Below are 19,805 nucleotides of genomic sequence, written 5' to 3'. Positions count from 1 at the left end.
CCTCTTCTCTCGTCTCTCCTATGTCACTTCTTATATTTGTATCTCGACATTTAACTAATTACAATTATTTCATGTTAACGAAACACAACTGAATTGGTAATATGTTTTCCTTCTAATTAGTAGATCGTTCTCACAACATAAAACCCTCGTTTTCCCGCAACACAAATTTTGATATTCAATAAATCTTGATTAATTTTTTTTTTTTGGTTTAGACGAATTTCATACATCTTTATCAATACTTGATTAAATAGCACAAAAAGTATAATATACCACTAACATACAAGTCTAAGATTAAGGCAAATTCTTTGCTGATGCACATAAAGATTACTCTCTCCTGTACATATAGAAACTCTGCCAATATTTACATAAAACTTTCCAAAAAAAGGGGGCGACATAAACGCCCCCTTTTCCCTTTCAAGAGAGAGTGGGGACAAAAAATGGACAGGAAAGGTGTACTACATTTGGAAATATATATCCTTAAGGAGATAGATGTTTACTTCCTTATTTAAACCATCATCACTTCCTCACTATCTTAGGACCATTATAGGCCACTCCTACAATCACATGATCATCTGGTTTTTCCATCTCCTTCAACCATGCAAACCTCTCCTCCTCCACCTCCACCGACACGTCGCCGCCGACTGTATATCAAACAATGACCAATTATTAATGAAATACATGACACAAACTTGTGTATATACAAATGTAGAGTGCATTCACTTCAATTAGAGTTTTTTAATCCCAAATGATGGTTTATTAGTCTTCATGTTGTAATTATTAATCACAACTAGGATCTGATTAGGAGGAATGGAAACAAAGTGGAAGTTTCCTAGATTCTATTTAATGTCAAAAGGGATCATTTTTGGAAGCTTCCATGTGATAGAGGAAACAAGGTTTTTGTACCTGAAATTTGGGGAAATGGCAGCTCTTGGTAGTACTGACAGTGACGGCCTTCGGGGTCGCAGTATGGAGGGCCAAGCACGTCGAGAACAGCGCACGCTGTCTTGGCAGTGAACCGGTGCATGTTGCCCCCATCGGCTGGGTAGAGAATGGAGGTATTGCAAGGTGGGGTCAACTCCGAATTCACCTTCACCTTAGCCAGACATAGACCGTTGTTGTCTGCGAGAAGATGAATGTGAACACACAGAATGGAAGGCAAAGGAGGAGATAGACAAGTGCTGCACTTATTATGCTATGGATGTAAAGATTCGTCTACAACGAAAGGTCTCCTAGTCATCTCAACTGTCAAACACTGCACATCATTATTTACTACGGTCTGTTCGAAACAAGTCTAACAATCTCAGCAGTTGAATGGAAACTACATTGGAAGATCTTGATCAACATAGGGATACCGTAAGGGCTAAAAGAGCAACTAGAACGAGCAAACAAACGGACTAAGAGAGTGAAAAAAACGAGCACAGATAGGGACAACTACGATAACATAATCCCCTATTTTTTCCATAAGAACAAATGTAATTCACAAGTAGGACCAACAAAGAAGAAATTAGTTTCAACAAGGACATACTTTTGGGATCCACAGCACTCATCGTTTTGCAATCATCCGCCTTGTCCGCCCAGTCAAGGGACCGGATATGCATTGTGCCAAACAGGAGCTTGCTGAAAACTGTCATTCCAGGATGGTTGTGAAGCGGAATGACAGTCTTCGGGGGCAAGCAGAAGATACCAATCTGCAATAACAAAGCAATATGGTTCACTCAAATCACGTGCACTGGTGAAATCAAGAATCGACAAAGTGATTCTTCATTAAAAAACAAGAAACTTACTGAGAATTTGTTGCATTCATGGAGGCGCATATAAGTTATGATAGGCGCGCGTTCCTTGCTGAAACACGGCATATTTGGCCGCAAGCCTACATCTTCTTGAGTCATTCCATCTGCAGGGATCAATCACATGTGTTAAAACTTAGTAGAAAGATTCAAAACCAGAGGATATGATATAAACTTAGCAGTTTGGCAAAATAGGAACTACATTTTCTACAATTCTTTATAGACACTAGCAAACTGTATAGACAAAGAAACATAGCAAAAACAAAACCATTTAACTGCACCAAGGAAAGACTAGATTTTGAAATGTGTTTTTGATTTATGAAATGTGTTTATGATTTATGATACAACTGAATTGCAATAGCTAAAAACCAGCAGCTCAACAACATGATGTGGACAAGTCACAAAGCATCAGCAAAGGGGGGGTTTTGGAAACCTGGCATTTTATTTTATGCAAGAAAATACTCCCTCCGTCCCCGATTAAGAGTCCCTCTTTTTCATTTCGGTCCGTCCCGATTAAGAGTCACTCTTCCTACTTACTATATTTGGACATCAAAAATACCCTAAAAATCAAAGAGGTCCCACATTCCACTACCTAACTCCATTTATTACACCACACATTCAAACACTTCCTTAAAACCCGTGCCCGGTGAAAGAGTGACTGAGGGAGTAGTTCAATACCACAAAAAGGGTAATAAAAAAATATAGTGATGCAAAAGCCTGTTTCTAAAACAGGGAACATGAAGCTTCACATGCGGTGATACGTACTTGATGATGTTTGGGTCACTAAACCTCGGATTTGCATTAATGGTTCGAGAAAGATTTGAACACACAAATTTCAAGGCACATGGCACCACTTATGTAGCACAAAATTTCAAGAGCCAAGCAGATGGCAAAAAAGTAAATTGATCCCACAATTACGGAATCCACCATTTTCACAAGAAAATTGCAAAAAAAAATTTGAAAAACCAATCAGAGAGTCATTATCACAAAATTCAGACACCACCACCCTCCAACAACATATGATTCAATTCCATCACAAAAGTACACCTTGTTTTCATGCTACATTCATAGCCTTCACCAACCAAATTAAATACAAAAAAAGTGTTCTTGCAAATTTTCCATTCTTGCAAAACCACTGAAAATTGTCCCACATTGACAAAATCCCATGCCTAAGCAGAAACTGCAGAAAATTAAGATTAATAATTTGAAACCCCAATAAAAAAATGAAAAGAGATTGATTTGAATTTTGAATACCCAAAACAGCAGCAAGCTTCTCCACATTCTCAGGCGAGGGAACAATGCCAGGCCCACAGTCAACAAAAACCTCCTTGCAAGTCTCATAAAGCTTCTGAACAGCAGGAATCCTCTTCTGCCGCCGCTTCCCCTTCCTCGATTCACTGCTCATTTCCCCCCTCCCGCCGCTCCCGTTCGGCTCAATCCTCATTTTCATGCAGGGTAAAGACTCGATCTTGAAAACAGAGTAAAAACAGAGCACTGAAATCCCAGCGGTGGGTGCCAAAAAAGATGAAACAAGAAGGTGAAAATCAAGAAAATGGAAAAAGGGTCGTGCTCTTTTAGGAAGTAGTTGGGTATAATTAGAGTTGTGATATGATATTTCCTGGTTTGATACGAAAAACTATGCATTCAGCAGTCCCTGTACGAAAAGATTGACATGAATGTATCGCATATCTGTGTGTATGTATACATGTGTGTATAGGCCAAGATCAAATTGTTTGGAGGAGGTGGGGTGGGGTGATGGGGGTATATATATATCGATAGTTTGAGGAAGAAGTGAAGTGAAAACCGGGGGCTGGCCATACAATTCCAATGGGCTGTACAGAAAAGCGGATTTTCTCTGTTTTCTTTCTTTTATCTTTTTTTTTTTTACATTTGGACTTTTCAAGAATTTGACTTTGCCTTATTTAACCATACTACTCCTATTTCCTAACTAAACTCATTGATCGTTTTTTTTTACATTTATTTATCGTTTTATAGTAGCCAAGAAAATTAGAATTCTCCAATATATGAATTAAATAAAATGTATATATTTAAGTTGTATAGGTTAATTTGAATATTTTAGGTATCTAATGAATCATATCACACGATTCACACCACACTTGATCTTTATATATATTCAATTCTGAATTATCTTCATTAAATAAGATGAGTAAAGATATTTTTGATAAATTAAATTTTGAAACAATGGACACTTTCTACTTTCTAATTTTTATCAAAGTAATAGATTGATTTAAATAAAATAATAGTAATGGATTAAGGATTTATTTCGAGATTTGCAATATTTGGTGCTAATTTTCTAATTTTATGATAATTGCATTTTGATCCTTGTATTTTTACTCCTAAATATAAGATTTGCAAGTTTAGGTTTTGGTGTGTTGAAATTTTAAGGTCAAGTGAAATAGGTGGGTTGATAAAAAAGTTTTTCGATGTATATTGAGTGTCGTTGACTGAAAATGATATAAAGTCTTAATATACAGAGATAATCTTGTATCGAATCACAGGTGCAAATATCGTTTGACTGTCTTCGGATTCGTTGTACGGATGTTATTCGTTTTAAAAGAATTTTGAGTTATTTAAGTACATGAATCTTGTCGGACGATACATAAAAACTTTTGTACAAAAAATATCGATCATTTATGTAACCGTTTTAGTATATCTATATATATTTATCAATAATTGTCTTACCAATAATTGGAATTCTCATTTTCTAGCCCTAGCAGTATAATTATTAGTGCATCAGCATTAACTATAATATGGAGTATTTTTAAATTATTTATACTAAACGCTAGAATATTACTATTACACATAGTAATTTCCATACATACATTTTATATTACTATATGTTTTAATAATTTATTTTAGTTCATTTACATGACTTTGGATGAAACATTTTTGTTATTATAACACTACTGAATTGGGAGATTTGCTTAACCCAAAAATTAATTATTAAAGACTAAATAAACTCAAGAAATGTCGAAGAAAAAAAATGACAAAAAGATCACGAATGAACCCGAAGTCTTTCTTCAAATTGAAGTCTTATTTTGCAAGATATAAAATTATACATAGACAATTATATTATTTGTATAACTCACTCTACACGACAGCATATTAATATTAATTAATAGGAGTAATATTTTTTTTGTTCACCAACACACAACATTAGAGACGAGTCATTGATGTTTTGGAAAAAATGTCGTGTTGTAGTTTTCATTGGCATATTATGATCTCCAAGTATTAAAAAAGGTAGTACTCATATTACAAGTTTATTTTACAATTTCAGTTCATTGTCAATAGATTTTAAAAAGAGTATAATTAACACGAGAATAGGGACTATTAAAATGAAAAACTAATAAGATACCAGAGACTAGATTAATTTAAATTCGAGCTCTATTTAAAAAATGACATTTATTTTAATTATACAGTTCATAGTTGGAACGGAAAATTATACTCGTGTGAATCGTATACGATCCTATCTTTTAATTTTTGTACGACCTTTTTTCATTTTCTCACCAACCAAAATCAACTTTACAATTTGTAACGTAAGTTCGGTAGGTATATTTTGTATTAACATCAATGAATTTATCAAATAACGTGCATTCTTTACCAGTCATAGTTTGTTGCTAATGCAAACATGAATCTCGTGAGCTTGATTTCTGCAGTAGCAAGAATACAAATTATTTCAAATTCTGGTCGCAGAGATATTATTATTATTATTATTATTATTATTATTATTATTATTATTATTATTATTATTATTATTATTTTCCCGTAATTTGGTGATATTTAATTGAGGCAAATGCCATTAAATATGTCTCCGTATTTATGTGAAAAAATATTTAAAAAAAATATGGCTTTGTTACATATGGATACTTGTAGATAATAAAGTGAGAGTAAAGGAACGTATTTAAAAGAATTTCTAGAAGAAATTGATAATATCGTGGCTTTGTTAGCTTTTATAGAATGAAGTTTCATTATTCACTCAAAGCTATTTACACTTTATTTTTGAAATTACATGACACAATAATAACGTCGTTTTGGTTTATGCTATAATACTTCACACTTTCTAAAATATCCTTTTCTACTAGAAATGTGATGGTAGAACATGGATAGTTTAGTCCAAAAACTATGGTAATTTACGAAATATAATAGGTCATTTGTAGTATTGTTTTTATGTATTAAAATAAATTACTTTGCATTCCGATAAATATTTAATACTCCTATTTTTTTCAGGATGCAGAGGAAATATTACATTGAAAGTGATCTACCAGACTGTCTGAGAACAATACCTCCCCTTTGCTCTTGAAAAACAAAATGAGAGAATTAATGGTGTTAAAAAAGCAAATGATCATATGGCTAAGTTTGTGGAAAATCAAAAGGTAGCCCAAGAACACAAAACAATGAGGGAAGAAAATAATGCAATGCCTATGAACTTGAGCTCCATAGACTATCCTCATAGTCGTGCTTATTTTTAAGTTGAAAAACGACACATTTTACAGAAAATAGCTCAACAACAAGAATGGCCAGATGATAATGCAACTAAAACATATTCTTCGTACTTCAACAATATTGGAAGATCTAGTTATGATTTACCGAATAATTAGATTACGTTTTTCATTTTGTTGTTTTAATTTATTATTCATGTTTTAGTTCACATTAATTAAATAATAATGGGTTGTTTGCAATATTTCGGAAATTTTTGCAGTAGCACCATATTTAATATTGTTCCGTAGTTAAATCCAAAAATGAGTTTGATTTTAATGTATGATTGACGAAGTTTTCTACACCAAAAAAGAGTTTAATGTATGATTAGAGATGGTCTGAGAACAAATATTATTCTGTTTCTACAAATCCATCAGTTTTCCTAGAAAAATTACTTAATAAAGTTAGAAATGGTTTAGTCGAAAGATAGAGAGAACCAGAGCCCTCAACTCTCACACTGAGCTATCGATGAATCTCTCGAGAACCTCAAGCTTGATTCTCAATGTGTATTTTGTTTTTCTTTCATAACCATATAAACCGTTTTAAAAGAACATGCAACCAGCTCCTTTAACTCTTTGTTAATTGCAGGACTACATCCACATATATCATTTGTAAATATGTAAAAGGCCAACTTGGAGGTTGAATATGTCTGATATCATTTCCAATAAAACAAAATTTGAATAAATAGACTAAAAGATAGGCATGATGCCAAAAAAACAAAGTAAAATACAGGTCGCATAAGATAATCTACGTGCATCCCAGTTATTGAATGACCATAATCTTCTCAACTAAATAAAATTGCAAACTTGCAATGACAACATTTGAAAATCTGGTTAGCAGTTGCAAACTTGCAATCACCAAACTGAACAAAATTTTGTTGATTGAAAGAACCATAACTCAATCAACAATATAAAATAATTGACCAAACTGCAAAAAGCTAAAATAAATGGCCAAAATGCAAATAAATTGTTTCAAAGCATCATATCTCTCCAAACAAACAATACATGAAGATAGCAAAGCAAAGCAAAGCTTTTAGGGTGATTTACACATTCTTACTGCTGTTGATCGAGCAAAATATATGTCCAAATACAAAAGAAAAAGATGAAGCATATCTGTGCTATCTTATTGTGCAGTAGAATAATTCGTCGGCACAGACTATTTCATGTCAATAGAAAATCTCCCACTTAACCACGTAACTTATTGTTGAAAGTATGAACAAATACTCTCAGCAGCTTCCCATCAACCAAGGGCTGGATGCAAACAACAACTTACATAAATATGCAATGATGATGAGACTTGCTAAAATATGAAAACAACGCTATCATGCACTCTCGACTTCTGGTTCTGGGCAACACATTCAGATATCCACATCAAATTCCTGATCTCCTGCTCTCTCAACCTCATGTAAGCAAAGAATACAGCGTAATGGAACTGCATAAACCAAAGTGAGGATATCAGTTTTGTGTATTCATGAATCGCTGGAAAGTTCATACAGGTAATACATAGAATGTTTGTTATCATGCATACAATTACAGAAATATAGTTTAAAGTGACTGGTAATAAATGAGTACTATTTTAAAACTATTTTAACATCAAGCTCCGGAAAATAAACCTGCTGTTCAAATGATAAGCAAAGTCGTTTCACTTCCTCTTCATAAAATGCCTTGTCAAGCATCTGACTCTCGCCATAGGATAACTTGGAAAAGATGGACTGATAAGGAGGATACTTCTCCATGGCACCACGAACCTAGAAAGTTTGGCAAAACAAATGAGTTGCTTAAAAAACTAAAGAATTTGACGAAGATGACAATATACTGAATGAGAAGGCCACGATTAGAGGAATAAATTTAAAACAGCTCAGAGTATAAGTTGAAATGTTATTAGACCTTAACTACTCTACTGTCAGTCTGTCACCACAAACCAACTTATTTCACTATATGATATAAGATGCAAAAGACCCCTCCAAAATGGGGGGTGTCATTATTAACTTGACAAAATTGAAAATGGACCACTTAAATATGACAGCTAGATAAGTAACCCACACAATAACCAACGATCATATAGTAATGATAAGGGAAAATAGTCAGGATGGAAAGCAAGCATGCAGCAAGTTTGTTTCGAAATAATTTATCCTACTGAGGTCTTAATATGTGTATTCACCCCTTTTGTTTGGATAGAAGATTGAAAAGTGCACCAGTTCACAGAGATCTTCAAGCATCATATTGTAAATAACTTTTAAGTAATTACTAGTACAAAACACTTGTAAAATAAAGAATATCATAGCCTAAATGCTAGACCCTGAAGAAAAAAAGGGATATTCAGCCTTACATGATTCTTTAATTAACTTTTAAATTGGTGTAACTTCTCTGAGGTATGCTCTGAGACAACAATGGCCCATCACATCTTTTTCTTTTGTCGGAGGAGGGGGGGGGGGGTGCAAAACACACACAAATAACATTTGGCAAAATTACCACTTAACAAACAAACTAAAGACTCTTCCCAGAAGAGAGTATATGAAGGAAACTAGGAAAGTAATTAAGTACCTGGTCTATATCCTCACAAATAGCAAGCTCCTCATGACCATAAGGATATCTATCAAATAAGAATGAGTTAGTGGCAGGAAAAGAGGCACCAGAAAACCAGATAAAGAATGCAGAATCCTCACAGCAAGCCAAAATTAGAATACAGCTTCCTACGATCCTCCCGAGTAAGCTCAGTGCCAATGCTGGAGAAAGGAGCATGAGAGGGGGTCAAATACTGTACTGGAACTGATACTATGAAAATTTATCACGGAGTGGAACCTGTTTATAGTGATATTGACTGCTCTTCTATCAGCCTCAAATGCCAGGAGGTCAGACATAAGCTCTGCAGTGGCCCCACCAAGTTTCTATATGCAGATTTTTAAGTTATAAAAACAAAAAAAAAAACAGATTAAAAGTATAGAAAAGCAAAGGATCTTTTACACTGAAAAATGACCACTTACCTGGCAAAACCTGTAAAAATCCTCAAGGTATGCCTTGTAAAGTGTATTCCTCATGATTTCTATGTTCATATCATCCAAGTCCTACAAAAAATCCAAATAAGAGACAAGTTCAAACTTCAAACACTTGAAATACAAGTCTGTGGTGTTCATATATTTTTGTAATAGAAATTAATTCAATGTAGGAAAAACGATAATGGTGAGTAGTATATAAGTGCAGAATAAAGTGAGGCCAGAATCAGTAATTGTGTAGACACAATAATCCAAATTTTGAAAATTAAAAAGAGAGAAAGAAGAGGAAGAAGAAGAAGAAGAAGAAGAAGAAGAACAACAACAAGGGGGGAGAAGGCAGCAGTTAATGAAGACCTCAGAAGTTATGCACTCAGAGAAGTATGGAGCCAAGGGTGTGTCGACAAGCACGAGTCTGTATAGTTCTCTCATGTTCTGGGCTACCGCCAGAGTGGCAATGCTGTAGAAATGAATGGCTGAGTTATTTGCGGGAAAAAAATCAGATCGTATCCAAATGTTTGTAATAGATATACTACCTGTCAAACATTCCCAGAGGATGACATTTCTCCAACAGTTCTTGAACATCTCTCTCATGCAAAGTTCCAGTGACAATTAGCACGACATTGTCAATCATGTGACCGTATCTACAAAATAGCCAAACAATCAAGGTTAACAATGATTATTTATGTCCTTTCTTTTGGCAGTGTAAATCATACAGTATATCACTAATATCATAAAGCTTGGGAATAAGGGCAAAGGGTATCCCCAACAACAAAATGCGTGATATTAAACTAACAAACTTCATATTGTCTTGTCTCCACAAAGATTCAATAGTATCTAGAAATTCTATAAAACTCATTTTAGTATGACACTATGACCAACCTCATTGTTTATAAAAATAGGTAAGAAACATATCTAATTAACCTTTAAAAATAACCAAGGAAACAATATAAGCATGTCTTGTGCTTGTCATAAACACCAAAAAGTAACTGGTTCTCATTAAAAAATCCACACAATCTTAAAGCACTATTTAAGATGTCTTTTAATATTATAACATTCAAATCTACCCACACTATGGAATCGTTTGACAAGAAAGAGGAGATGAGATAAGACAAAATATGAGAAAAACACATATATTAGACAAACAACTTTATTAATCTTTAAGTTATCTATCTTAGCAAACAGCCCCTAAAGATATGTCCAGTACACAAGCACATGTTACAAACTACAAATCTGGGAAAGGCTTTCCTTTCACTTGATCGGAAAGAATCCCGAAAGTGAAAAGGAGCTACTTGCATTTTTGAAGGTTTGCTTCTTTCTTCTCCCATAACGGCATCCTCTCAATTGTTCAATTGAGTTGAAATTAATTCATAGAGAAACTGTGAAAGAGATATATACATACGTGATGTACTCTAGAAAGGTTGACAGGGGCTCGGTAGCTTGGGTCAGCATGTGTTTATACTCATCAACCAGTTTAAGGGTGCATTTCTCCACTATTGTTGTCGTGTGCAATGGAGATGGCTCTGCATTAAAAAATACAACGGAAAAGAGTTGAAGGTTGAGAGGCAAGGATACTCACAAGAAAACAAAAAAAATACTAACAAACTGACAATCATGTCTGTCATTACTAATGAAATGAGTAACTATCGACTTCAGAGACCAACTAGTTGTATACAGCAGGCAAATTTGGAAAATAAGTTCAACAAGAAAAAACAGGCGAATTGTTCTACTGACCCCAACAACGAGCAAGCTCTTTTAAGATCAAGGGGAATTTCTCATAGGCTTGTAAAAGAAAAGGTATGTGATAACGGATAACAGTAACAAATAACTTGATTCTATAAGACAAAACCTGACAATGCTCACGGAAGAACATGAGTCAATAAGCAAAATTAGCAAGAGTCACTTCATTAAAGCAAATTGTGAACTGAAACTTGATTAACGACTTTACCGGAATGCACTAATTACATAATCGTCCCCCGATCTCAAAAATATTCCCCTAAACGAAAAAATTACATCTTCCGGGTCTAATTTCCCACGAAATCACACAACCAGAGATTAAATCGAAGCGGATCAACCTCACAGCGAACAGAATGGAAATCCGATCATCAATTTCGAGAAATCAAACCCGGTAGCTAACTAACAATCGGAATATAAAATTAGTGAATTGACTAACCGTTTTGGAGGTAGGTTCCGTACTCGGTAGCGGAGAGGTGCATTTTGATGTCGTCTAGGGTTTCGCACTGGCATAAGTTGTTGTAATCAGCGGCGGTGAGGAGGCCAGAGCGGTAGCCCCGGACGATGGCCTCGAGGTAACCGCCATGGATGTTGAAGGTCATAGCTTCGAATCCGTACATGGTTGGATGCTACAGATCTGAAGCGTGATCGCAATCGGTAAGAAGTAAGAACCTTGAGATCGAGATTTGTCGAGGTGGATGAATTACTGCATGTACATATATTTGATCTAAAATATCCCTAAATAAACAGATTTATAGCCACGTAGCCTAATTTAATTTATAATAAATAAATTAAATATTGCGAATTATTGAAAATTTCATTAAAAAAAACTATATTTAGTTTTTTTCAATGAATTATGGGTGTCATATCCACTGAATTTTAAAATATCTCTTTATTAATTAGTTTTCAACATTCACATTTTTTCTCTCAATAATTAAATTTGAAAAGGGTATTTATGTTCACTTGAGTTGAGAGGAAAAATACATAGAGTAATAAAAAACCATTTTAGTTACATTATAATCCATCTATAGTTTAGCAATTGATATATTTTGAATAGTGTAATAATGAATAGAATTGAATATTTTAGAAACATCATGATTCATTTCAAATTTTAAATATTATATAAACCAGAAATTTTCAAATATTATTCTTTTATACTAAGCATTTAATTTCATTTAATTTCGACTATTTTATAAGTAAAAAGGAGTAATTTACCTTTATTTATGTCAGAAAATAAAATAAAATGAAATAAAAAAAGAAATATAGCACTTCTGACCAGCTTCGTTTCGTTCACTCTTAACTAAGTCAATTCCGCAGTTGAGATCCAAACCCCAATCCATCGCCGCCGCAAAAATGCCGCCGGCCGCCCTCCTCCTCCTCCTTCTCCACCACCTCCTCCTTGCCTCCGCCGCCCCGATCTCCGGCCTCGACTCCTTCCTCTCCCACCAAGCCCGCAAAGATCCCCCCGCCTCCAACGACTCCTTCCTCTCCCTCCCCCTCCTCCATCAAAACCTCCCTCTCCCACCCCCTCCCCACCCACCCCCCCCACCCCTTCCTCCCTCCTCTCCCTCTCCCTCCCCGTCCCTGTCTCCGTCCACCTCGTCGGCCCCACCTTCACCACCTCCGCCCCCTCCCTCCTCGCCTCCTTCCTCTCCTCCGCACTCACCTCCGATCTCTTCCACGCCATCACCCCCTTCGACTCCCCCTCCCCCCACCACCTCTCCCTCTCCCACTCCCTCCACCTCACCCCCGCCCTCTCCCCTCCCTCCCTCTCCACCTCCATCTCCTCCGCCCTCTCCTCCCACCTCTCCTCCCACCCCCACCCCATCCGCTCCTCCCTCACCCCCGTGCCCTACTCCCTCGTCGATCAGATCATCCGCGACGATTTCGACAAGGAGAAACACGCCAATTCCTTCCACATCTACATCATCTACCTCGGTTCGCAGCAATCGAAACCCTACGCTTACAGTTATAACCCCGGCGAGAGCTCCCCCGGTTCGACCAAATGCCTCGGCACAATCTGGACTGGAAAAGACCGCTATTTATGGATCGATTTGGGAGCTGGACCGGTCGATTACGGTCCTGCTTTATCCGGCGATGGAGTTATCCCCAAAGGTGAGTTTCATCCGATGGCAGCGCTCCACGGCCGGCCTAAATCTCAGAAGGCGCTGCTCTCTGACTTGGCGTCGCTTGTGTCGAGTGCTTATCAGGTACTGCTGGTTCCATCTCTGAGGATTCCTGTGCCTTTTGAAAGTAAATTGGTTGTTCAATTCATTCATATCAGTGGCGGTGAAGGTTTTGGTAGTGGTAGTGTGGGATTGGATTGGAATTCAATTGAGAGGAATTTCAGAGATGATGTTAATGACCGTGGATTGTTGGTTGGGGATCAGAGCTTGAGTTTCAAGAGATATGAATTGAAGTATTCAGAGTGCTCTATTTGTTCGTTTGCGATTGCTAGGGCTACCACTTCATACACGTCTAGATACTTGTTTGATAACTATACTTTGATTGTGAGTGAGTATTTGGATTCGAAGCGTTTGCATCAGACGATTTTGGAATCTAATAATGAGTTTAGGAGGGTGGGTAGGGTTCCTGAGGAGGAATTCGGAAGAATTCTTCCTGTGTATGTCTTTGATCTTGATATCACTGCGATACTGTTGCTCGACCGGTATCACCAGTCCGTGGCGTTTAAGGACATGGTGATAGCGGTCAGGACGAAGAGCACGCAGGCTGTGAGTGACTACAGCTGCAATGGGCACCACATGTTCATACAGACTCGTGAGCTTGAGAGGCCGTTGGTAGGCTCGATCTTGCAGAGCATGTGGGGCATTTCTCCAACTCATATGGTATGGAGCCCGAGGCACAACAGCTCGCTCGTGGACTATACGTGGAGCGTTGGACAGACCCCGTTTGGGCCGTTCTCGGAGATGCCCTCATTGTCTTTTGTCCAGAAGGATGCTGCCCGTAGGAATGTGTTCCTTACTTCGTTGAACTACAGCATCACAAGTGGGATTGATGTTCTTGAGTCAATTGTTGCACATGGCGGGGAGAGGAAGCTTCTGGGGCATAACCGGCAGACTGAGTTCTACCAGAGGTGGAACTTGTTTAGGTACAAGCTGGAGAAGTCAATCTCTGCTCTTTCACATTTTGACTACGAGATGGCATTGTACTACCTGAGGTCATCTGATCACGACCTGTATGGGATGCACTCGCTCGTGTACCAAGCGTCCCAGGAGCTGGAGGCGTCGCTTGTCTGCTTCAAGGACCCACCGTTTCCATGGGCGTCCTTTCTCATGTGTGTTGGGATTTGTATTGCTTTGGTCTATGCATATGCGAAAAGGGACAAGTTTTTTCAAAACAAGAGGAAACAGTTTTGAGGTTTTGCAAATGTTAGGCTTCTTAGCATGTCTGGATCAACAAATCTGTATTTCAAGTGGAGAGGTGATTGCAATGTATAATTCACCGGTTCCAGGAATGGAATTTTGTTAAGCTTTATACCTGATTTGGCCAGCAAATATAGTTTTACTTCTCTTACATTGATTCATGATATGTTACATTGATGCTTTGTTAGGTCAGAATTGCAAAGTTCGAATTAAGATTTTGTTATGTTCATTTTTCGAATTATGATGTTTGAATTGTTGATACTGCAGACTTGAGGACATGATGATTTTTCTTGTCATAATCTTTAATTAAAACCATGCTGAATCTGCCTCGATCTTTCTTTCTTAATCTTAATGTTGAAATGAATGTTTGAACGATCAGAAAATAAGCAGTAACGACTGAGAAAAGAACTGGTGAAGATACATTTCCAAAAACCATGTTTCGAGGCACAGTCATAATGGTGAAAAGGCAGAAGATAAAAAATCTTCATATATACATATATTTGCAGGTGAAAACTGTAAATAGAGGTTTGTGACCATGATGGAGTTATCCTTGCAGCTCAATCCAATGGCTATTTGAAGACAGTGAAAATGGGACACTGTAGAACATATCCCTGCCTTCAGTGCTCTGTTGCAGGTTGTTCATTTTTTCATCACTGCTCTCTTCTCCTGACAGATTTGAGTTCTTCTCAACCAGTTCCTTGAAGTTCGAAGATCTCAGCAGTAGACCTAATGCTGTTGGAGACGAGGACTTGTTGCACGAGCCAATTCCAGTGTTTCTTTTGAACTCCTCCTGCATGCTCGTGGCCATGGGGTTTATATTGCAAGGCGTTGCTGGTAAGCACGAAAAGTGTGGTTTTTTACTCAAGCAAAGAGGCGACAGCGCATCTGGTTGATTTGTGCTTGCTTTCAATTCCTGAAGAGGGACTGAATTGTTTGCTCTCGGATTTAACCATCTAATGTAGGAGCTCAACTCAAAGTTGGTGACTGCATTTGTTCCTCTGTATTCTATTGCTGCTATATCGTATGCTTGTGCAGCCTCTTCTTCGGTACCTACACACATAAATTCTCATGATGTTTAGAACCAGTGCTTTTCTAATGTTCAAATTTTTTCTTTTTCTTCGTGTTTTTTGCTGAATTTCACTTACTGTAGGTGCCGAGGTAGAGGTACTTATTTCCAAAAACTCTTCCAATCCTGGCTTCCCATCTTCCATTCTGATGATGTTTGCATTCATTTACATAGATGAGTTCATAAATCAATGATAATAGCTACACGAAAAGAGAAAAAAAAAAAAGAATCGTTTTTTCTGGATCATATACCTTGCCACTCCTCTGTATATTGATGCCCCTCTTGAAAAACCACTGCTCTTTCTGCAAATATGAAGATTTTTTTGTTTAATTGATTCGTCTCCGAAACAGAAAAAAAAACTTGTTTCATTGGCTTAAACAGTTAAAATTTACCTTCTCAAAGAGGCTAGGTACTCTTCCTTTGTTGCAGTCTGCATTATATGAAGTTCTTTCTCATAATCTGGTATCTGCAGCAGTGAATAGATGAGTATTTCATAAGTACGTGGTTTGTTTACCATTACACGTTTTTCATGTCTAGATTACTTACCGGGAAATTAGTGAAAGTCGACGTCCCCCAATACTTCAAAGCAGCTAGATCATACGCTCTTGCTGCAGCTTCCTCATCGTCGTATGCACCTGAAAGAATATTTGAATGCTAATGTTTATGTTCGTCTTGAACAGTGTCATTGAGATTCATGGTGAAAAACAATGAGTTTGTACTCACCAAGATAGACTGTTGCCGTTTTTTATATCCATAGCAGAATCCATCATGAAACAATACACAGGTTTCATGTCAAGTACTGTAAGTAATAAGAGTAGAAAAAGAGGAGAACGGTTATGGATATTCACCTTGCTTTCCCTTTTTCTTCTGAGTAACATTCCATGTAAGTTTGTCCCACAAATGTGCTTCGTATCTTCCTGTCCACTTATGCCTGCTGACGCCTCTGAATCTCGAACTCCTCTGGACAGTTTTTGGAGCAGAAATCGAGTCATTCTCTTGCTGCTGCACCGGCTGTGTGCTGCCAAGCACAGAAGCAGTTGCGCCTCTTCTTCTACGCTTCACACACTTCATCTCAGGAGCTGCGCAGTCTGTCATGCACGAGTACTGCCTCTTCCCGTACACTTCACTTTCTCCCAAAGCCATTTCCATTTTCACTGTGTTTCGTCTCCTGCAAATGTTCTATGAATGACTATTGCCTGATATACAGGAATGCGAAACCACATGTTTATATAAGGCCTATGCTTCTTCTGGTCTCATTATGTCTTGTCCAATGTTGCCATGTCCTTTATCGTATGAGGACAGAAAGAGAGATGTTTCCAATGACACTCGTTTTTGAGTTTGAGACAACGCTAATACAGTCTTTGTAGGGTATCTAGACAAGCAGCCTCCCATTTGGATCAGTTAACTCAAGAGTTACATTTGTTTAACTCTTGATATAGAATATGTTGTTCTTCATTCCCAAGGGCCATCTTCATTCCAGTTTGTCTTGTCTGCTTCTAACATCGAACTTACAAATGCTAGCAACTAATACTTTTGTATATATTTGTTGCAATAAGTTAAAACTGTGGAAATATGTAGGACAAGATTCATAGTTACATTGTTGGAAATATTCCTGCCTCAGAATAAGTAAACTGTGAAATTTTCTTTCCACTGCTCTTTTTCTTACAGTGTTTCAACTGATGTCATTTTGTGCCAGATTATACTCGTTTTTACACGAAATTCTTACAGTTGAACGAGAAATCAACACCAGAGAAAATTTGCAAGACACAACAGATTAAACCTGGGTAAATTGATTTTTTTAATCCCATCTGTAATCAGAAGCCTTGTGGCAATCTCTATCGATTTCGTCTCTAAAGTGGCTCGGAGGAGAAACTTACACTGAAAAAGTGGTGAAGGTAAAAAATGCTGCACTAGTGTTGTGCTACATAGTATGCGTACTGAATCAATTCATGTATTGTGCACGATAGTATGTATACTGATGGAATACTTCTGCTTTTGTGTCTTAAATATACGTCTTTTAACTGTCATGGTTTGTGCTATACCAATTCTCTCAGAGGTAAAAATACTTGTCTGTGATGAGCTTGATGATTTTAGGTACTATAATTTTTAGTGCAGCAAAAAAGGTTAGAAATCAAACTAGAGAAACCTCAAAAGGGGCACAGTGTTTGAGCTTAAATGCCTCTATTTGAATATGATTTTCCATACAAGTTGGTGTGATTTACACATAATTTTAGTTTCCATTTTGTTTTATGGTATGTATACATGTCTCTAACATAAGAAGACTATCAACATATTCAAGTGTACATAACTGCTCTTTTTTGTATGTACAGACACACAGAAGCCTCGGGTTGAGCTGAAGCAGTGTCCTGATCAGAAGATACTGTCGGGGCAGCTATATTCGAGATCAAGCTGCCCTTGCAGCTCAATGGTATGCCTGTTTGCAGACAGCACAAACGGGATATCTTCGCTCTCATTAGAGAACATCCCTCCATATCCATCACCACTCCCAACCATCTTCTCAATTTGAGTATTCCCATCTTGAATCTCTTCTTCCGAGACATACGAGTTCTTCTCAAGGAGCTCTCTGAACAGGGACGACCGAAAGAGCAGGCTCAAGGCCGTTGGAGAAGGCTTGCTGCAAGGACTCATGGGGTTCTTGCAAGAAAACGATTCCTGAAGGTCCGCTGCACTATAAGCTTTTCTTTTCAAACAGGGAGACAGAGGTTGAGATTCCTCCCTTGCTAAGTAAGCTGGTGCCAAAGGCGGCAGATCTATCCCCATCTTCGTGTCTTGAGCAGCAGCCACTGGGGCATTTGCTCCCGGCTTCAGCCACCTGATGTAGTTGCTCAAGTCAAAGTTGGTGACAGCGTTGATTCCTCTGTACTCTATTGCGGCAATATCATAGGCGCGTGCTGCCTCTTCCTGAGTACCTGCAATGGATGGAAACCACAGTTTCAGCAACACGAATCCGAGCATGAACTGAACAAATGGGACGAAGACGAAACTTACTGTAAGTGCCAAGATAGAGGTACTTGTTCCCAAACACCCTTCCTATCCTTGCTTCCCATCTTCCATTATGATGATGTCTGCATTTTGTAATCACATGTTATGATCAGATATATTAGATGTATTTGCTTTGTCACATAATTATATTTAACATGTTGGCATTACCTTGCAACTCCTCTGTACTTAGAAACACCTCTTGAAAAGCCACTACTTTTCCTAAATTAGCATCAATAAAATTAGCATGATTCTGATAAAGAAAAATAAATTGGTAGTAGTAGTTTAGTAAATAAAACCAGAATTGTACCTTCTCAATGAGGCTAGATACTCCTCTTTTGTTGTACTTTGCATCACTCCAATTTCTACCTCATAATCAGAAATCTGCACATGATGTGTTACAGTTAATTTGGTTGAAGAAAATTATTTCATGAAACAAGAAAAAATATACATGTGTGATATTCATACTGGGAAATTAGTGAAAGTTGATGTTCCCCAATATTTAAGTGCAGCTAAATCATAAGCTCTTGCTGCAGCTTCCTCATCATCATAAGCCCCTGATAAATATTCATAAATATCAGTCCCAATTAAACTCTTTGTAAAAAACAACACCACTTTGAGGAAGATGTGAATTCACTCACCAAGATAAACTGCACATTTACAGTTTCCATTCCAAGCACAAAACCATGAAAAGAAAAAACACAAGAGTTTACAGTCAGATGCTATTTTATGTAAAGAAAAAGAGTTAATTTAAGGAAATGAAGAAAGTGAAAAGAGGAAGAAACTTAACTAACCTTGTTTGCCTTTTTTCTTCTGAGAAGTATTCCATGACAGTTTATCCCACAAGTGTGCTTCATATCTGCCAGTCCATCTATGCCTGCTTACGCCGCGGTATTTGGAGCTTCTCTTCACGGTGGTGGCTGCCGCCGCCTGCTTGGGCTCAGCCACTGATGCCTTATCTTCAGAGACAGAGGGATCTCTTCGCCTGCGCTTGACGCGTGTGGTGTCGTCGTGCATGGCTGCATGGAGCCTTGCCTCGCTCTTTATCATCCTCATCGCCATCGCCATCTTTTGCCTGCAGCTTCTGCTCTTTTTTTCTTACATAAACTGGAATCTGGATTCATCTATGTATATATATAGAGACAGCATTGCAACAATGCTATTTTTGGAGTTATTATGTTGTGTCTTTAGCTCTAGCAACCTCGATGGAAACGAGGCCGACTTCGGACAACTTGCTTTTTATATCATATTCTATAATGGAAGGATCCGAGCGGAAATATAAATTTATTTTGTTAGAGACTATATATTCTAAATATAAAAGTTAACTCGGTAAGGGACTTAAACCCCTT

General features: G+C 37.4%; 5 protein-coding genes across 5 annotated transcripts; 1 reads left to right on the top strand and 4 right to left on the bottom strand.

Annotated features, from left to right (window-relative positions):
- Positions 1–510: 510 nt before the first annotated feature.
- LOC121767180 (plant cysteine oxidase 2-like) lies at positions 511–3,511 on the bottom strand. Its single transcript, XM_042163394.1, has 5 exons — positions 3,042–3,511; positions 1,785–1,894; positions 1,526–1,688; positions 904–1,119; positions 511–641 (listed from the first exon to the last, which is right to left on the bottom strand). Exons 1-5 carry the CDS (start codon positions 3,235–3,237, stop codon positions 517–519), a joined length of 810 nt encoding a protein of 269 aa, XP_042019328.1. The 5' UTR covers positions 3,238–3,511; the 3' UTR covers positions 511–516.
- A 3,720-nt stretch (positions 3,512–7,231) lies between these two features.
- On the bottom strand, positions 7,232–11,724 carry LOC121767994 (V-type proton ATPase subunit d1). Its single transcript, XM_042164329.1, has 10 exons — positions 11,447–11,724; positions 10,676–10,796; positions 9,810–9,917; positions 9,631–9,733; positions 9,268–9,348; positions 9,086–9,171; positions 8,950–9,009; positions 8,828–8,876; positions 7,897–8,031; positions 7,232–7,715 (listed from the first exon to the last, which is right to left on the bottom strand). Exons 1-10 carry the CDS (start codon positions 11,625–11,627, stop codon positions 7,584–7,586), a joined length of 1,056 nt encoding a protein of 351 aa, XP_042020263.1. The 5' UTR covers positions 11,628–11,724; the 3' UTR covers positions 7,232–7,583.
- A 600-nt stretch (positions 11,725–12,324) lies between these two features.
- Positions 12,325–14,502, top strand: LOC121767989. Its single transcript, XM_042164320.1, is given in 3 exon segments — positions 12,325–12,501; positions 12,503–12,529; positions 12,531–14,502. Coding segments are annotated over 3 exon segments (2,022 nt in total). The 5' UTR covers positions 12,325–12,360; the 3' UTR covers positions 14,385–14,502.
- A 432-nt stretch (positions 14,503–14,934) lies between these two features.
- LOC121768680 (AP2-like ethylene-responsive transcription factor At1g79700) lies at positions 14,935–16,605 on the bottom strand. The gene is made up of 7 exons (XM_042165223.1): positions 16,305–16,605; positions 16,180–16,188; positions 16,003–16,091; positions 15,849–15,922; positions 15,711–15,758; positions 15,536–15,615; positions 14,935–15,440 (listed from the first exon to the last, which is right to left on the bottom strand). The coding sequence occupies exons 1-7, from the start codon at positions 16,603–16,605 to the stop codon at positions 14,935–14,937; spliced, it is 1,107 nt and encodes a 368-aa protein (XP_042021157.1).
- A 1,186-nt stretch (positions 16,606–17,791) lies between these two features.
- Positions 17,792–19,639, bottom strand: LOC121767995 (ethylene-responsive transcription factor WRI1-like). The gene is made up of 7 exons (XM_042164330.1): positions 19,251–19,639; positions 19,098–19,106; positions 18,925–19,013; positions 18,767–18,840; positions 18,628–18,678; positions 18,466–18,542; positions 17,792–18,386 (listed from the first exon to the last, which is right to left on the bottom strand). Exons 1-7 carry the CDS (start codon positions 19,522–19,524, stop codon positions 17,827–17,829), a joined length of 1,134 nt encoding a protein of 377 aa, XP_042020264.1. The 5' UTR covers positions 19,525–19,639; the 3' UTR covers positions 17,792–17,826.
- Positions 19,640–19,805: the final 166 nt, after the last annotated feature.

The sequence above is a fragment of the Salvia splendens genome, chromosome 15 (assembly GCF_004379255.2).
Source record: "Salvia splendens isolate huo1 chromosome 15, SspV2, whole genome shotgun sequence".
NCBI lineage: Eukaryota > Viridiplantae > Streptophyta > Magnoliopsida > Lamiales > Lamiaceae > Salvia > Salvia splendens.
The sequence above is the reverse complement of the archived record's forward strand: the minus strand, read 5'-3'. Positions and strand labels throughout refer to the sequence as shown.